Source organism: Astyanax mexicanus, chromosome 20 (assembly GCF_023375975.1).
Source record: "Astyanax mexicanus isolate ESR-SI-001 chromosome 20, AstMex3_surface, whole genome shotgun sequence".
Classification (NCBI taxonomy): Eukaryota; Metazoa; Chordata; class Actinopteri; order Characiformes; family Acestrorhamphidae; genus Astyanax; species Astyanax mexicanus.
In genome coordinates this window covers 1454706-1466878 of record NC_064427.1, presented here as the reverse complement: position 1 = coordinate 1466878, position 12173 = coordinate 1454706, and the positions used below count along the sequence as shown (strand labels likewise).

The window sequence follows — 12173 nt, the reverse complement described above, 5'->3', positions numbered from 1 at the left end:
ATAATTAGTTATTTAATAATTATACAATGTGACACAAAATAAATACATACAGCTCTGGAAAAAAATAAGAGACCATTTAAAAATGATGAGTTTGCCAAATTGAAAACTGCTGAACTGCTTGATTTTTTGCACCAGGAGTAAAGCAGTATAAAGTTATCCAAAAGCAGTGTGTAAGACTGGTGGAGGAGAACATGATGCCAAGATGCATGAAAAAAACCTGTGATTAAAAACCAACCAGGGTTATTCCACCAAATATTGATTATTTCTGAACTCTTAAAACTTTATGAATATGAAGCTCTGCATCTTTTTTGTTATTTCAGCCATTTCTTATTTTCTGCAAATAAATGTTCTAAATTACAAAATAAATATATATATATATATATTATAATATAATTCTGAAAATTTACGGGGAAATACTAAATTGGGAGGATGGCTGGAAAAAGGGGTAAAAAAATCCAGTCTAGTCTTCTAGTGTCTGCTCAGATAAAGTGATGTTTGGACTGCATGACTAGCTCAAGGCCCTGACACTGTGTGTGTGTGTGTGTGTGTGTGCAGACTCAGAGCTGGCTCTTATGTACAATGACTCATCAGTGCTGGAGAACCATCACCTGGCTGTGGGCTTTAAGCTGCTCCAGGAGGAGAACTGTGACATCTTCCAGAACCTGACCAAAAAACAGAGACAATCCCTGAGGAAGATGGTTATCGACATCGTAAGTACAGCTGACCTTACGCAGATGCGCCACGCCTCAAATACTGCGCTAAAAACAAACAGCTCTACCCAGTGCAAGTTTTATTATTATACAATTTTACTGAATTATAGCTAAAACTTTACTCTATTTTAGTGATCTATAGGCGAGTTGTCAACTGTGTGCACTGTGCAGCTTGATTAGGAGTCGTTGCTATCGTAACAACAGGAAAAGTATGCCTTGCTCAACTCATAACATAACGAGAAATACACCAATCAGCGTGTCACCTGCTCATCATTACCTTTAAGAGTAGAACCAGGTGTGCTCTGATTTTGGTGGATTGCTATTTTAATGGTGCAGCTACCTGGACGCGTCCAACAAACTGTTCTCTTAAAGCAGAGGAAACTGAGCTGCTGGTTGACGCTGTGAAGGAGCTCCAGCAGCTCATTTACGGGAACAGCAATGTTATTTTATTTACTATTCTGTTTATTGTTGATGTAAAAGTTGGCCTTGTGCAACATAGCGATAAACGTAAGTTGAGCACCTTTGTTTTCCATTGCCAAGATAGCAATATGCCAGAAATGTACCTAAACACAATTCATTTCCAGACCACCACAATATTATTGTCATTTTAAGACTATTTTTAAAATATCTAATTTGCCTGATGTTCATGTTTTTGGACTGTGGGACAAAATTGGAGCAGACTTGAACCCAAGACCCCAGCGCTGATAGGCAAACATGCTAACCACTAGCCCTCAATAGCAAAACATTATTACAAGCATTATTATTATACAGTAAAGAAAGTAAAGTACAATTGCTATTAAACATATTAATATGTACTATTTTGCTGGTAATTACTGTATTACTGTATCATCTATTCATGCATGTGTGTTTCAGGTATTAGCCACTGATATGTCTAAACACATGAATCTGCTGGCTGACCTCAAAACGATGGTGGAGACGAAGAAAGTGACGAGTTCTGGAGTTCTGCTGCTGGATAATTATTCAGACAGGATACAGGTAAACCCTGCTGAACTTAAGTGCTGAATCTAATCAGGGATAATCAGGGAAAAAATATTATTTAATTGGCTATATTTCACATTTTACAATAATAATGAGACAATAACTATTAATGTATTTACATGTACTTCATATTTTGATTGTGTGGGAATAGTTGTTGGTTAATCAGAACATTTTGCGTAATCTGAAAACACTGAGAAGTTTACATGAGTCTGATAATAATCAGATTTTTGTTTAGCAACAGCCAATAAAGTCACAGAATAAGACGTGACACAAAACTAGACACTCACAAAATTAGAATATTATATAGTTAGATCAATTTGTACTAATTTTGGCAGTGTGGGCAGTGTGCCAAGTCCTGCTGGAAAATGAAATCCGCATCTCCATAAAAGTTGTTTTCAGCAGAGGGAAGCTGTAAGATATGAAGTGCTGTAAGATTTTGTGGGGAAACAAAACTGCACTGACTTTAGACTTGATAATAAAACACAGTGGATCAACAGCAGCAGATGACAGACATGACTCTCCAAACCATCACTGATCATCAGTAAATTTTACATTTCATTTATAAATCAAGGGTCCAGAGTCCAAACCTTACAGCAATTAATGCTTTTCTCTGCTGACAATTTTCATGGAGATGTGGATTTCATTTTCCAGCATGACCTGGCACACTGCCCACACTGCAGTATACAAAAGTCCCAATTGGATTAATTATATAATATTCTAATTTTCACATTTTGAACTGAATTCATGAAATAAAGTTCCTTTTCAAGGATATTTTATTTATTTATTTATTTATTTACCAGTCTTGTGATGTGCAGATTATAATTATAATCCAGCCAAAACGGGCACATGTCACCCCGCTGCTCATTGAGCTCCATTGGCTACCAGTTGATGCTCGCATCAAATTCAAAGCTCTTACAATCGCCTACAAGGTGATGACAGAACAGGCTCCTTCCTACCTGCACTCGCTCCTGAAGACTTACGCTACCTCCCGGCCGCTGCGCTCCTCCAATGAACGTCGCCTCGCTTTACCAAACAAACACTCACACAAAGCAATCCAGACTGTTCTCATACAGAGTTCCCCAATGGTGGAACAAACTACCTTCTACTACCAGATCAGGAGAATCTCTCACTATCTTTAATAAACTCCTGAAGACAGAGCTCTTCAAAGAGCACTTACTCTCCTAACACCTCTAACTAACTACCTTCTACTACCAGATCAGGAGAATCTCTCACTATCTTTAATAAACTCCTGAAGACAGAGCTCTTCAAAGAGCACTTACTCTCCTAACACCTCTAACACACTAACTACTTCTAACCTCATTTCCTTCTTCCCCTCCTTCACTCCTCTATCCTATTATTCCCCTTTGTCCTCCTTTTATCCCTATCCAAAGATGTTTTACCTTTAAACTTATTTTACATTGTACTTGACTATTGTAAGTCGCTTTGGACAAAAGCGTCTGCCAAATGTAATGTAATGTAATGTAATGTAATGTAATGTAATGTAATGTAATGTAATAATTGTGTGTGTGTGTTTGTGTGTGTTTGTGTGTCTCAGGTTCTACAGAACATGGTGCACTGTGCGGACCTCAGTAACCCCACTAAACCCCTGCAGCTGTACCGGCAGTGGACGGACCGGATCATGGAGGAGTTCTTCAGCCAGGGGGACAGAGAGAGAGAGCGAGGGATGGAGATCAGCCCCATGTGTGATAAACACAACGCCTCTGTGGAGAAATCCCAGGTACCCACGCCTACCTCACATCCATCACATCCCATAATCAGATCAGTTACTGTAATACAGCATCTCACCGTTCTGCAGGTTCTCCAGAACAATTCTTCAATTCACAAAACTGAAGCTGAGAGCAGGAATGTTATGAATTAACTTCATTTATGTCCATCAATCAATAAACCAACCTTAATTTTTACTCAATAATATATTATTATTCAGGGTAACCCTCACTTTAAATGCAGCTGAGTCAAGTTTTTAATCAGTTTAAGCTAAAATAAGGAACTTCATAAACAAAACAATAAAAATGAAATGGTAACAGCATAAAAAAAAAGCAATATAAACAATATAAGATTTAATTACAGTAAGAAGAAATAAAATAAATGGAATAAGTATGAGTGGACAGGCTAAAATGTAAAGCAATAAAATGAAGAGATAAATAATTACAATAATAAAAATATAGAACAAAAAATAAATAAAAGGATAAAATAAATTAAATAAAACGGTAAAAAGGCCACAAGAAAAACAATCAATAAAAGGATGAAATTAATTAAATAAATACATTATTAATTTTAATTATTAGTGGACAAAAGTTACGGTAAAGTTATATAAAATAAAAATAACAATGTTAAACAAATAATTACACTACAATTAACATAAAAATACAAATGTATATAAAATTGTGATTAAAAAACAGGGTTATTTCACCAAATATTGATTTCTGAACTTTTTGAATAAAACTTTATGAATATGAACTTGTTTTCTTTGCATTATTTGAGGTCTGAAAGCTCTGCATCTTTTTTTTCGTTATTTTTTAGTAATTTCTCATTTTCTGTAAATAAATGCTCTAAATGACTCTAAATATTTTTATTTTGGAATTTGGGAGAAATGTTGTCTGTAGTTTATAGAATAAAACAACAATGTTCATTTTACTCAAATATAAACCTATAAATAGTAAAATCAGAGAAACTGATTCAGAAACTGAAGTCCTATTTTTTTTTTTTCCAGATCTGTATATATTATTTTGTAGTGCATTAAAGGCAGAAACAGCATTCTTTTTATATTTTTTTATCACTGGAACAGATAAATAAATATAAGAAGTGTATGTATATTCCATATCTACAGTATTTATCATGCTGTTAAAGAACTCTCTCTCCGCTGTGCTGCAGGTGGGCTTCATAGACTACATCGTCCACCCTCTGTGGGAGACGTGGGCCGACCTGGTCCATCCGGACGCCCAGGACATCCTGGACACGCTGGAGGACAACAGGGAGTGGTACCAGAGCACCATCCCGCAGAGCCCGTCCCCCGCGCCCGAGCAGGCCGAGGACGGGGGGCGTCCCGGGGGCGGAGCCGAGAAGTTCCAGTTCGAGCTCACGCTGGAGGAGGACGGAGAGTCGGACACGGAGAAGGACAGCGGCAGCCAGGCCGAGGAGGAAGAGGAGGAGGAAGAGGAAGAGGAAGAAGAGGAGGACAACAGCTGCAGCGACTCTAAAACCCTCTGTACGCAGGACTCCGAGTCCACCGAGATCCCGCTGGACGAGCAGCCGGAGGAGGACGAGCACGCCGCCGGAGAAGCCTCCACAGAGCCCAGCATGGCCGAGGAGGAAGAGGAAGAGGAAGAGGAAGAGGAGGAGGAAGACCAGCCCGCCGGAACGTAGCAGCGTAGCAGCGATGCTGAGCACGTCTTAGCGAATAATGAATATGTTATTCATAATAATAATAATGATAATAATAACAATAGCAGGCGGGCGGAGAAGAAGAGACTGGAGAAGAAGATTTAGTTCCAAAAAAAAAAAAACAGAAGCGCACCTTGCACTCCTCAGACCTCGGCCACGCCCCCTCGCTCTGCGGAGGCGGAGCCACACGGAGACTTTGGCAGATTGTCCTTTTTTTGCACTCAGGAATAAAAACATTTAGCGCTTTTTTCTTCTCGTCTTTCCTTTGTTCACTCCTCCAGCTCTCCCGAAGCCACTCTCTCCGGGCGACGCCCCCCTCCTGCGCATGCTCTTCGGGCCGACGCCCACCTCCAGCGCATGGTTGAACAATGCTGGAGCTGAAACCACTGTGCTTTCGTCCACATTACCTCCTCTTCATCCTCATCCTCTTCTTCCTCTTCCTCTTCCTGCTCCTCTTAATCATCTTCCTCTTCGATCACGGAAGCAAGAGGCTTCCGGAAGTTCTGGAAGTTCCAAAAAGCTCTGAAAGTTATGAAAGTTCGGGCCGCCAAAATGGGTACGAAGACGAGCAGCGAGGGCGAGCAGCTGCAGCGCATGCGATTGCGCAGATCTCCAGTTTTGTGGCCCGGCGGGGGATGATGGGAAACTATATTAGGAATGCATTGGAATTCTTTGGCTTTCAAAGAGAACATTCTTTTTTCTACATTTAAAAGTCTTCCTGAAAAAACCTGACTGAAAAAAAAAAGAAAAATACATCCGGAATCATGCGGCGCGGTGCCGTCATGGCCTCTTGAGTTTTTTGTACGGCGTAGAAAAACGATTTACCTACTGCGATTTTTACCTAGATGTTACTTTTCTTACGGAAAAACACCAACAACACCAACAACAGCAAAGAATTAGCTTTTTATTTCACAGTTTTGTTTTTGAGAATCTTCTAGAGATTGAAGAAGAGTAACTTGCAAGTACGCTTTCGCGTGTGATGATCAGTGATTTTATGATTTTGGCGTTTTTACATTTGTACGTTTTTCACATTGCGTCGTGTGCTTTTCGCCTGACTCCGTTTTAATGTTTTAATGATTTTACGATTCTATGATTTTGTTCAACACTGCTGTGTCCTTTCTATTTTGTTTTCGCACGTTTCTTCGGTGAACAGATCTATTAATTAGATTAGATTATATTTTTGTTGAACGTTTTTCTCAGTTCTGATTGGTTGAAGCCTCTTAACACAGTGTGAACGAATCCAGTCGCTCGTATAAAATGCCTCACAGGAAACAGAAAACACTATCGTTCCTATATTTCATATACAGTACGTTTAGTGAACTGCAGTTGCACAAGCAGGACCTCCCTGCTTTTGTTTGCTCAGATGATTTAGAAATTCCTAGATTTCTCATCAATAACTGCAGGGTTGATTATTACAGTCATTATCTTTCACTCTAACCCCACTATCAGTTTAAACTCAAATAAATTAAAGATATTCCCACACATTACTCAACTACTTTGAGTTTGTTAGAACATTTGTGGCTAAAAATACATTTCTATTGGCTTTTAAAACAACCTATTTGCCTATAACTCACCATCAGTGTGTAGTCATTCCCTCCAGGCTACCTTAGGTTAAATTTTAGGTAGCTCATGTATTAATATATATGTGGTAGGCTGTAAGAGCAAGCTGTTAACTCTGTAGCATTTTTCTCTGTCTAATTTTCTGTAGTTCAAATTTATATTTTACTTAGATTAAAGTAAAAAGAAGACTAAATATGCATCTGTTTTATTCATCTGACCATAAAATTCAAAGTAGAATTATTGTGCCATGCACAATATAACAAATAAATTTTATATAATTTTTCGATTTATCAAAAAAAAAAACATCAAAAATGTAGGCTTAATATTAATTAAGTAGCATAAACTTGACTTAAATTCAAATATTCTTCTATAAAAGAGTCTGCTCTTGAGTTTAAGAAGCATCACAAATGATAATAAATTGGTTAAAAATGAATAAATTTGGGTAAAAGTAAATTAAATAAAAACAATAAAATGATTTTCTATGATAATATACAGTGTCCTACAGATGTTGAAGGTAAAGATTAGGTTAAAATGAATTCCTTTTATTCCTTAAAGTCCTTAACCGTCATCATACATACAAAACTTTACACACTCGGGTTGGTCAGACACACAATTTAAAATAGATTTTAATTTGAGTCACTCGTTGTTTTAGGTAGTTTGGAAGCTTCGAGACTTTGTTTTAAATGCCTTTTCTTTATGTTTTGGATCTCTTATAAAAGCTGCAGACATTTAATCGTACGTAAAAAGCTCAGTACAGTATCTGATCTGACGTAGATCCGCTAGATTCCACTAGGGGGCGCCGTGTTGTGCAGCACCTTGAATATGGATATAGTTAAACTACGTGAACCACTTCCATGCGTACGATTTCACGTACAGTTGCGTAAGGAATTGTGCTAAACTTACAGAACAATCATAGAGTTTGTGTTTTTTTTTTGTTTTTCATTCTCCCAGACAGTTTTCTTAGAGGGCTAGACATAAACGTTAGCCTCCTTTCCACTGCAGGGCGCTACAGCTACATACGAAAACGTGAGACGTAATAATGGTTACCTTATGAGAACGTATTGTATTTCTCATGTAACGTTGCCAGCTAGACTAAATACTTTAAATGCTTTAAAATATAAGGGAAACATTATGAAAAGTCAGTAGATTGAACGTTCTTAGAACTGTAGCTGTAGTTAACATGCTAGAAGCATAGCATGCTAACAGTGCATTAGCATTATCGCATGTTGTGATATTACGCCGGTATCATTGTTTCACCCAGTTTCCACTCAATACTGTACAGTAGTCCCGCCCTTTAAGGAAAAGAGCAAATCAGCTTGCTGCTTACTCTGCCACTAAGTGTCACTAAGCCCTCTCAATAAGGAGACACAAATAAAAGTCCCAGTGTTTTTTCCATTATGGAGCCAAATGCTACAAACTCTTCACAAAGTTTTTATCAGATTTTATCACTGATTTAAAATAAGTTGGGTAAATTAGGGTAATTAAAGTAATTAGAGTATATTACAGTATATTAAAGTATTTCAGTCTCTCCCCATCTCTGTAAAAAATATAGAGAAAAAATAAGATAGCACTTAAAAATGATGAGTTTCTTTGATTTTACCAAATTGAAAACCTCTGGAATATAATCAAGAGGAAGATGAATGATCACAAGCCATCAAACCAAGCTGAAGTTATCCAAAAGCAGTGTGTAAGACTGGTGGAGGAGAACATGATGCCAAGATGCATGAAAAAAAAACTGTGATTAAAAACCAACCAGGGTTATTCCACCAAATATTGATATTGAACTCTTAAAACTCCTTATGAATATGAACTTGATTTTTTTTGCATTATTTGAGTTATTTCAGACATTTCTCATTTTCTGTAAATAAATGCTCTAAATGAGAATATTTTTATTTGGAATTTGGGAGAAATGTTGTCTGTAGTTTATAGAATAAAACAACAATGTTCATTTTACTCAAACATAAACCTATAAATAGCAAAATCAGAGAAACTGATTTGGAAACTCTCTCTTATTTTTGATGTATTTGGTCCTGCAGTGGAAAAGACGTCGTACTTCCATCCACCGGTTTATCTCGCTTTTCATGCCAAATAAATAAAACGCGCTCCTTCACTGGACTTGCACTATATTACTATATATTTACTATATATATATATTACTATATATTACTACAGGAATCACAGCACTTAGCCACAGCGAGTGGCTCTCTCTTCACTTCACATTATTTATACAGTCATATGAAAACATGGTTTTATGCTTTTATTTATTGGTTTGTTACCTTTTACTGGGGTGTATATATACTTATATAAATATATGTATATATATATATTTGGAAGCGTTACTGTAGAACACAAACTGTAGCATAGACGGCATGTTACTTGCAAGTTACTTTTTTTCCTGTTTTCTTTTTTTCTTTTTCTTTGTTAGATTATTTATTTTTTTTTATATAAAGTAATGTAAATAGAACAAACCTTTTTAAGGGCGTAGTAAAATCCGCTTCACAGAAACTTGAATCTGGCTGTTAAAGTAGTGCTGATTTCCTTAAGACCGTTTTTTTTTTTTTTTGTTATTATTACTACTATTATTATTATTAATATTATTTGAATTATTGTTTTATTTAATATATTTTATTTAAAAGTTTTGTGCCATGTTTTATTTTTATTTTCTTTATTATTCCTTTATTTTCGGATTTTTTTTTCCTTTTCACCAAATGACCTTACCTGTACTCGTTCTGGATTTTTGATTTTATTTTATTTTGTGTTCATCTCTGTTTACAGACATTTGTGTATTTATTACGTTGTATATATTGTATAAGGTTTGTTGTAAATGATAACCGATTCTTACTCTATCATCCCTAATGGCGATGGTGTTGCTGTATTTGGTAAACTCTTGTTGAGAGAAGGTTTATTATAGATAATATACAATTTAAAAACCATTAAACACTAAAAAAAAGGATAAAATAAAATAAAACGGAAAATAAAAAAAAAGAAAAACGGACAGTCACCTTTCGAGCGCGAGCTTGCGTACGGAGAACCAGGGGAACGTCGAACATGATGGAAATGACGCCACTGGTGTTTGGCCCCAGGGCTGTGCCTTAACTTAAAATTAATAATGTCTTTTTATTTGTTTGTCTGTCCGTTTATCTGTCTGTTTGTCCGTCTGTCCGTCCGTCTCCTCCCTCTTTCCGTACTTTAGTCCGTAGTTGCGTAGTTACACTGGGAAACTCGACCCGTTCTGCTGCCTGATTACAGGACGTAATAAGTGCTACATTGTGAAGCTAAAGCTTAGAACATGTTTATAATTCTAGTACAGTTTTAGTACATATTTCAGTAAAACTGCTGCAGTTCCAGAAAAAGATAGAGAAAGAAAGCGAGAGAGAGAGAAAGAGGCACAAAGCAAGACTAGTACAAGCCCGAATCAGAAAAGATTGCAATTATAAGTATGAAAAAATAAAATATAATAAAAATATATTTTATCTGGTTTATTTATCATTATACATCTATCCATTTCTGCATTGATTAAGTGATTCCACTATGATCGGAAGACCGTTGATTCAAATCCCGGTCATGCAGCTTGCTTGCCATCAGCTTCCGGAGTCTTGAGAGAGCACAGTTGTAGAGACTTGCTCTCTCTGGGTGGGTACAGTACAGTAGATGGCACTTTTTCCCCTCATCACTCCTAGGGTGATGTGGATCAGCACAAGGCTGCGTCTGTGAGCTGATGTATCAGAACCGAGGCCTTGCTTTTTCCTCTGAGCGTTAGCGCTGTGATGCTACTCAGCAATGCTACAGCATCAGCAGCAGCTTAAAAAGAGGCGGAGTCTGTCTGATCTCACATGTGTTGGAGGAGCCGTGTTAGTGCTAGTCTTCTTAACCCTCCTGGTGTTGGAGGGCATCACTAGCTGAAAAGCAGCTGAATTCAGGGAAAAAATGGGAAAAAAATTGTAATAAATCTTAAAAACACAGGAATTTATGTATATTAATGAATGAATTGAGCAGATAAAACATATATTTGAGTATATCTTGGGTTCATACTGTCTGCAATCAAATGAAAGCCAGTAAAAGTAAATGTATTTTTGCATTTTGGAGTTTTCACTTTTCTGATTTGGGTTTGTATACTTAGGTCAAATAAAAAAGAGGATGTAAACTATCATTTGGCTGCACAGGTTCGAATGGCACACGCGAACCGCCGAACACAAAAACGCGAAACGCAAAAATGCAGCCGGATGCAATAGACCCACGCGCAGACGCTCACGCAGGAGAATGGTTGGTTGGCCTATAGGTGCTCGCTGGCTGCATTTATTACAGAATAACGTCTAACTTCACGCTGTTCCAGATTCGTTCAGGTACCGTCCGCTACCTTCGTCTCATCCAGCCTTGTAGACGTGCTTCTGCACTAAAGACATCAAAGACAACGACAGAAAGACTTAGACGTTTGTATGTTTAAAAAAATTGCCTATTTTCTGACACGCATACTGTAGATTTAGCAGCCCTGGACCAAAGCCAATCGTGGCTATTATTATTATTATTATTATTATTATTATTATTATGACTTTTTAGTGTCATTAAAGGGATACATAAATGGATTCTTCGAGATTTAATTCATTAGGTTACATCTTTCAATGACCTTAAACTTTTTACACTTGTTTCACTGGATACTTTGTCTCTTACAGTCTTTTGACAGTACTGTAGATTCTGCTCCAATCAGAAAAGAAAAAAAAAAATTTTATATGCAACAGATAAAATAAAAGCATGGGTTGATTCTGAGCTTGTGTCACGTGTTTTTCTAATGTTCACTTTAAAAAGCAGAATTATGTGACAATTATATAGAGTATTTCTTGCTCCTGAGCTCCTCCTACATTTGAGAAATGGACAGGAGGGGCTTAAATGCACAAGGAGGGTGAGGAACACCCGGGTCAGGAAACGAGGGGGGCGGGATTACAAACTAAACACAAGGTGACGACACTAATGGTATTATTGATTGACTGATTTGCATATTTACATAGATTTACAAAGAAACATCATCCTATCCTGCGCCTATAGCACAGCTAAACCTGAGAGGGCGCTGCAGAGGCAGAAAACTTGACACTGTAAAGTTAATGGAGGTGGATGGTGATTTCCGGTTGAGAGTACGCTGTGTGTGATTGGCTGCTTCTTCTCACTGTTCATAACTATAGAGAAACAGAGAAATATGAAAAAATAACTATAAATTGTAAGTTTGATATTGGATTAAGCAGATTACAAGTCTCTGTATGTTTAAAGGGTAACTAAACTCCCTGATTTTAGCTGACTCCACCCTCAGCTCAAATTTAAAAAGGCTAAAAAAAAATGGGAGGGGAACTGGGTGATGTATGGGTTTAGGGGCGGGGTGAGACTCAGATGGTTGGACATCAACAGGGGGGCGTGATTATTTATTGACTGATTTGCATATTGTGAGTGTCTGCGTACCAAAGTACACGGAAACATCATCATCACCTATAGATTAAACCTGAGAGAAGCTGCATG

The 12173-nt window shown here is 37.3% G+C and overlaps 1 protein-coding gene across 10 annotated transcripts in view; it reads left to right on the top strand.

Moving 5' to 3' along the window:
* The window catches only part of LOC103036368 (cAMP-specific 3',5'-cyclic phosphodiesterase 4D), a 216136-nt gene extending 204701 nt beyond the window's left edge, over positions 1-11435 (top strand). For all 10 annotated transcript variants that reach the window (XM_022680783.2, XM_022680780.2, XM_022680784.2 and 7 more), the window contains 4 exons: positions 556-710; positions 1584-1706; positions 3265-3447; positions 4602-11435. In XM_022680783.2, coding sequence (XP_022536504.2) covers positions 556-710; positions 1584-1706; positions 3265-3447; positions 4602-5093 — 953 coding nt within the window. In that variant the 3' untranslated portion in view covers positions 5094-11435. The remainder of the gene's footprint in view (positions 1-555; positions 711-1583; positions 1707-3264; positions 3448-4601) is intronic.
* The last annotated feature ends 738 nt before the right edge of the window (positions 11436-12173 follow it).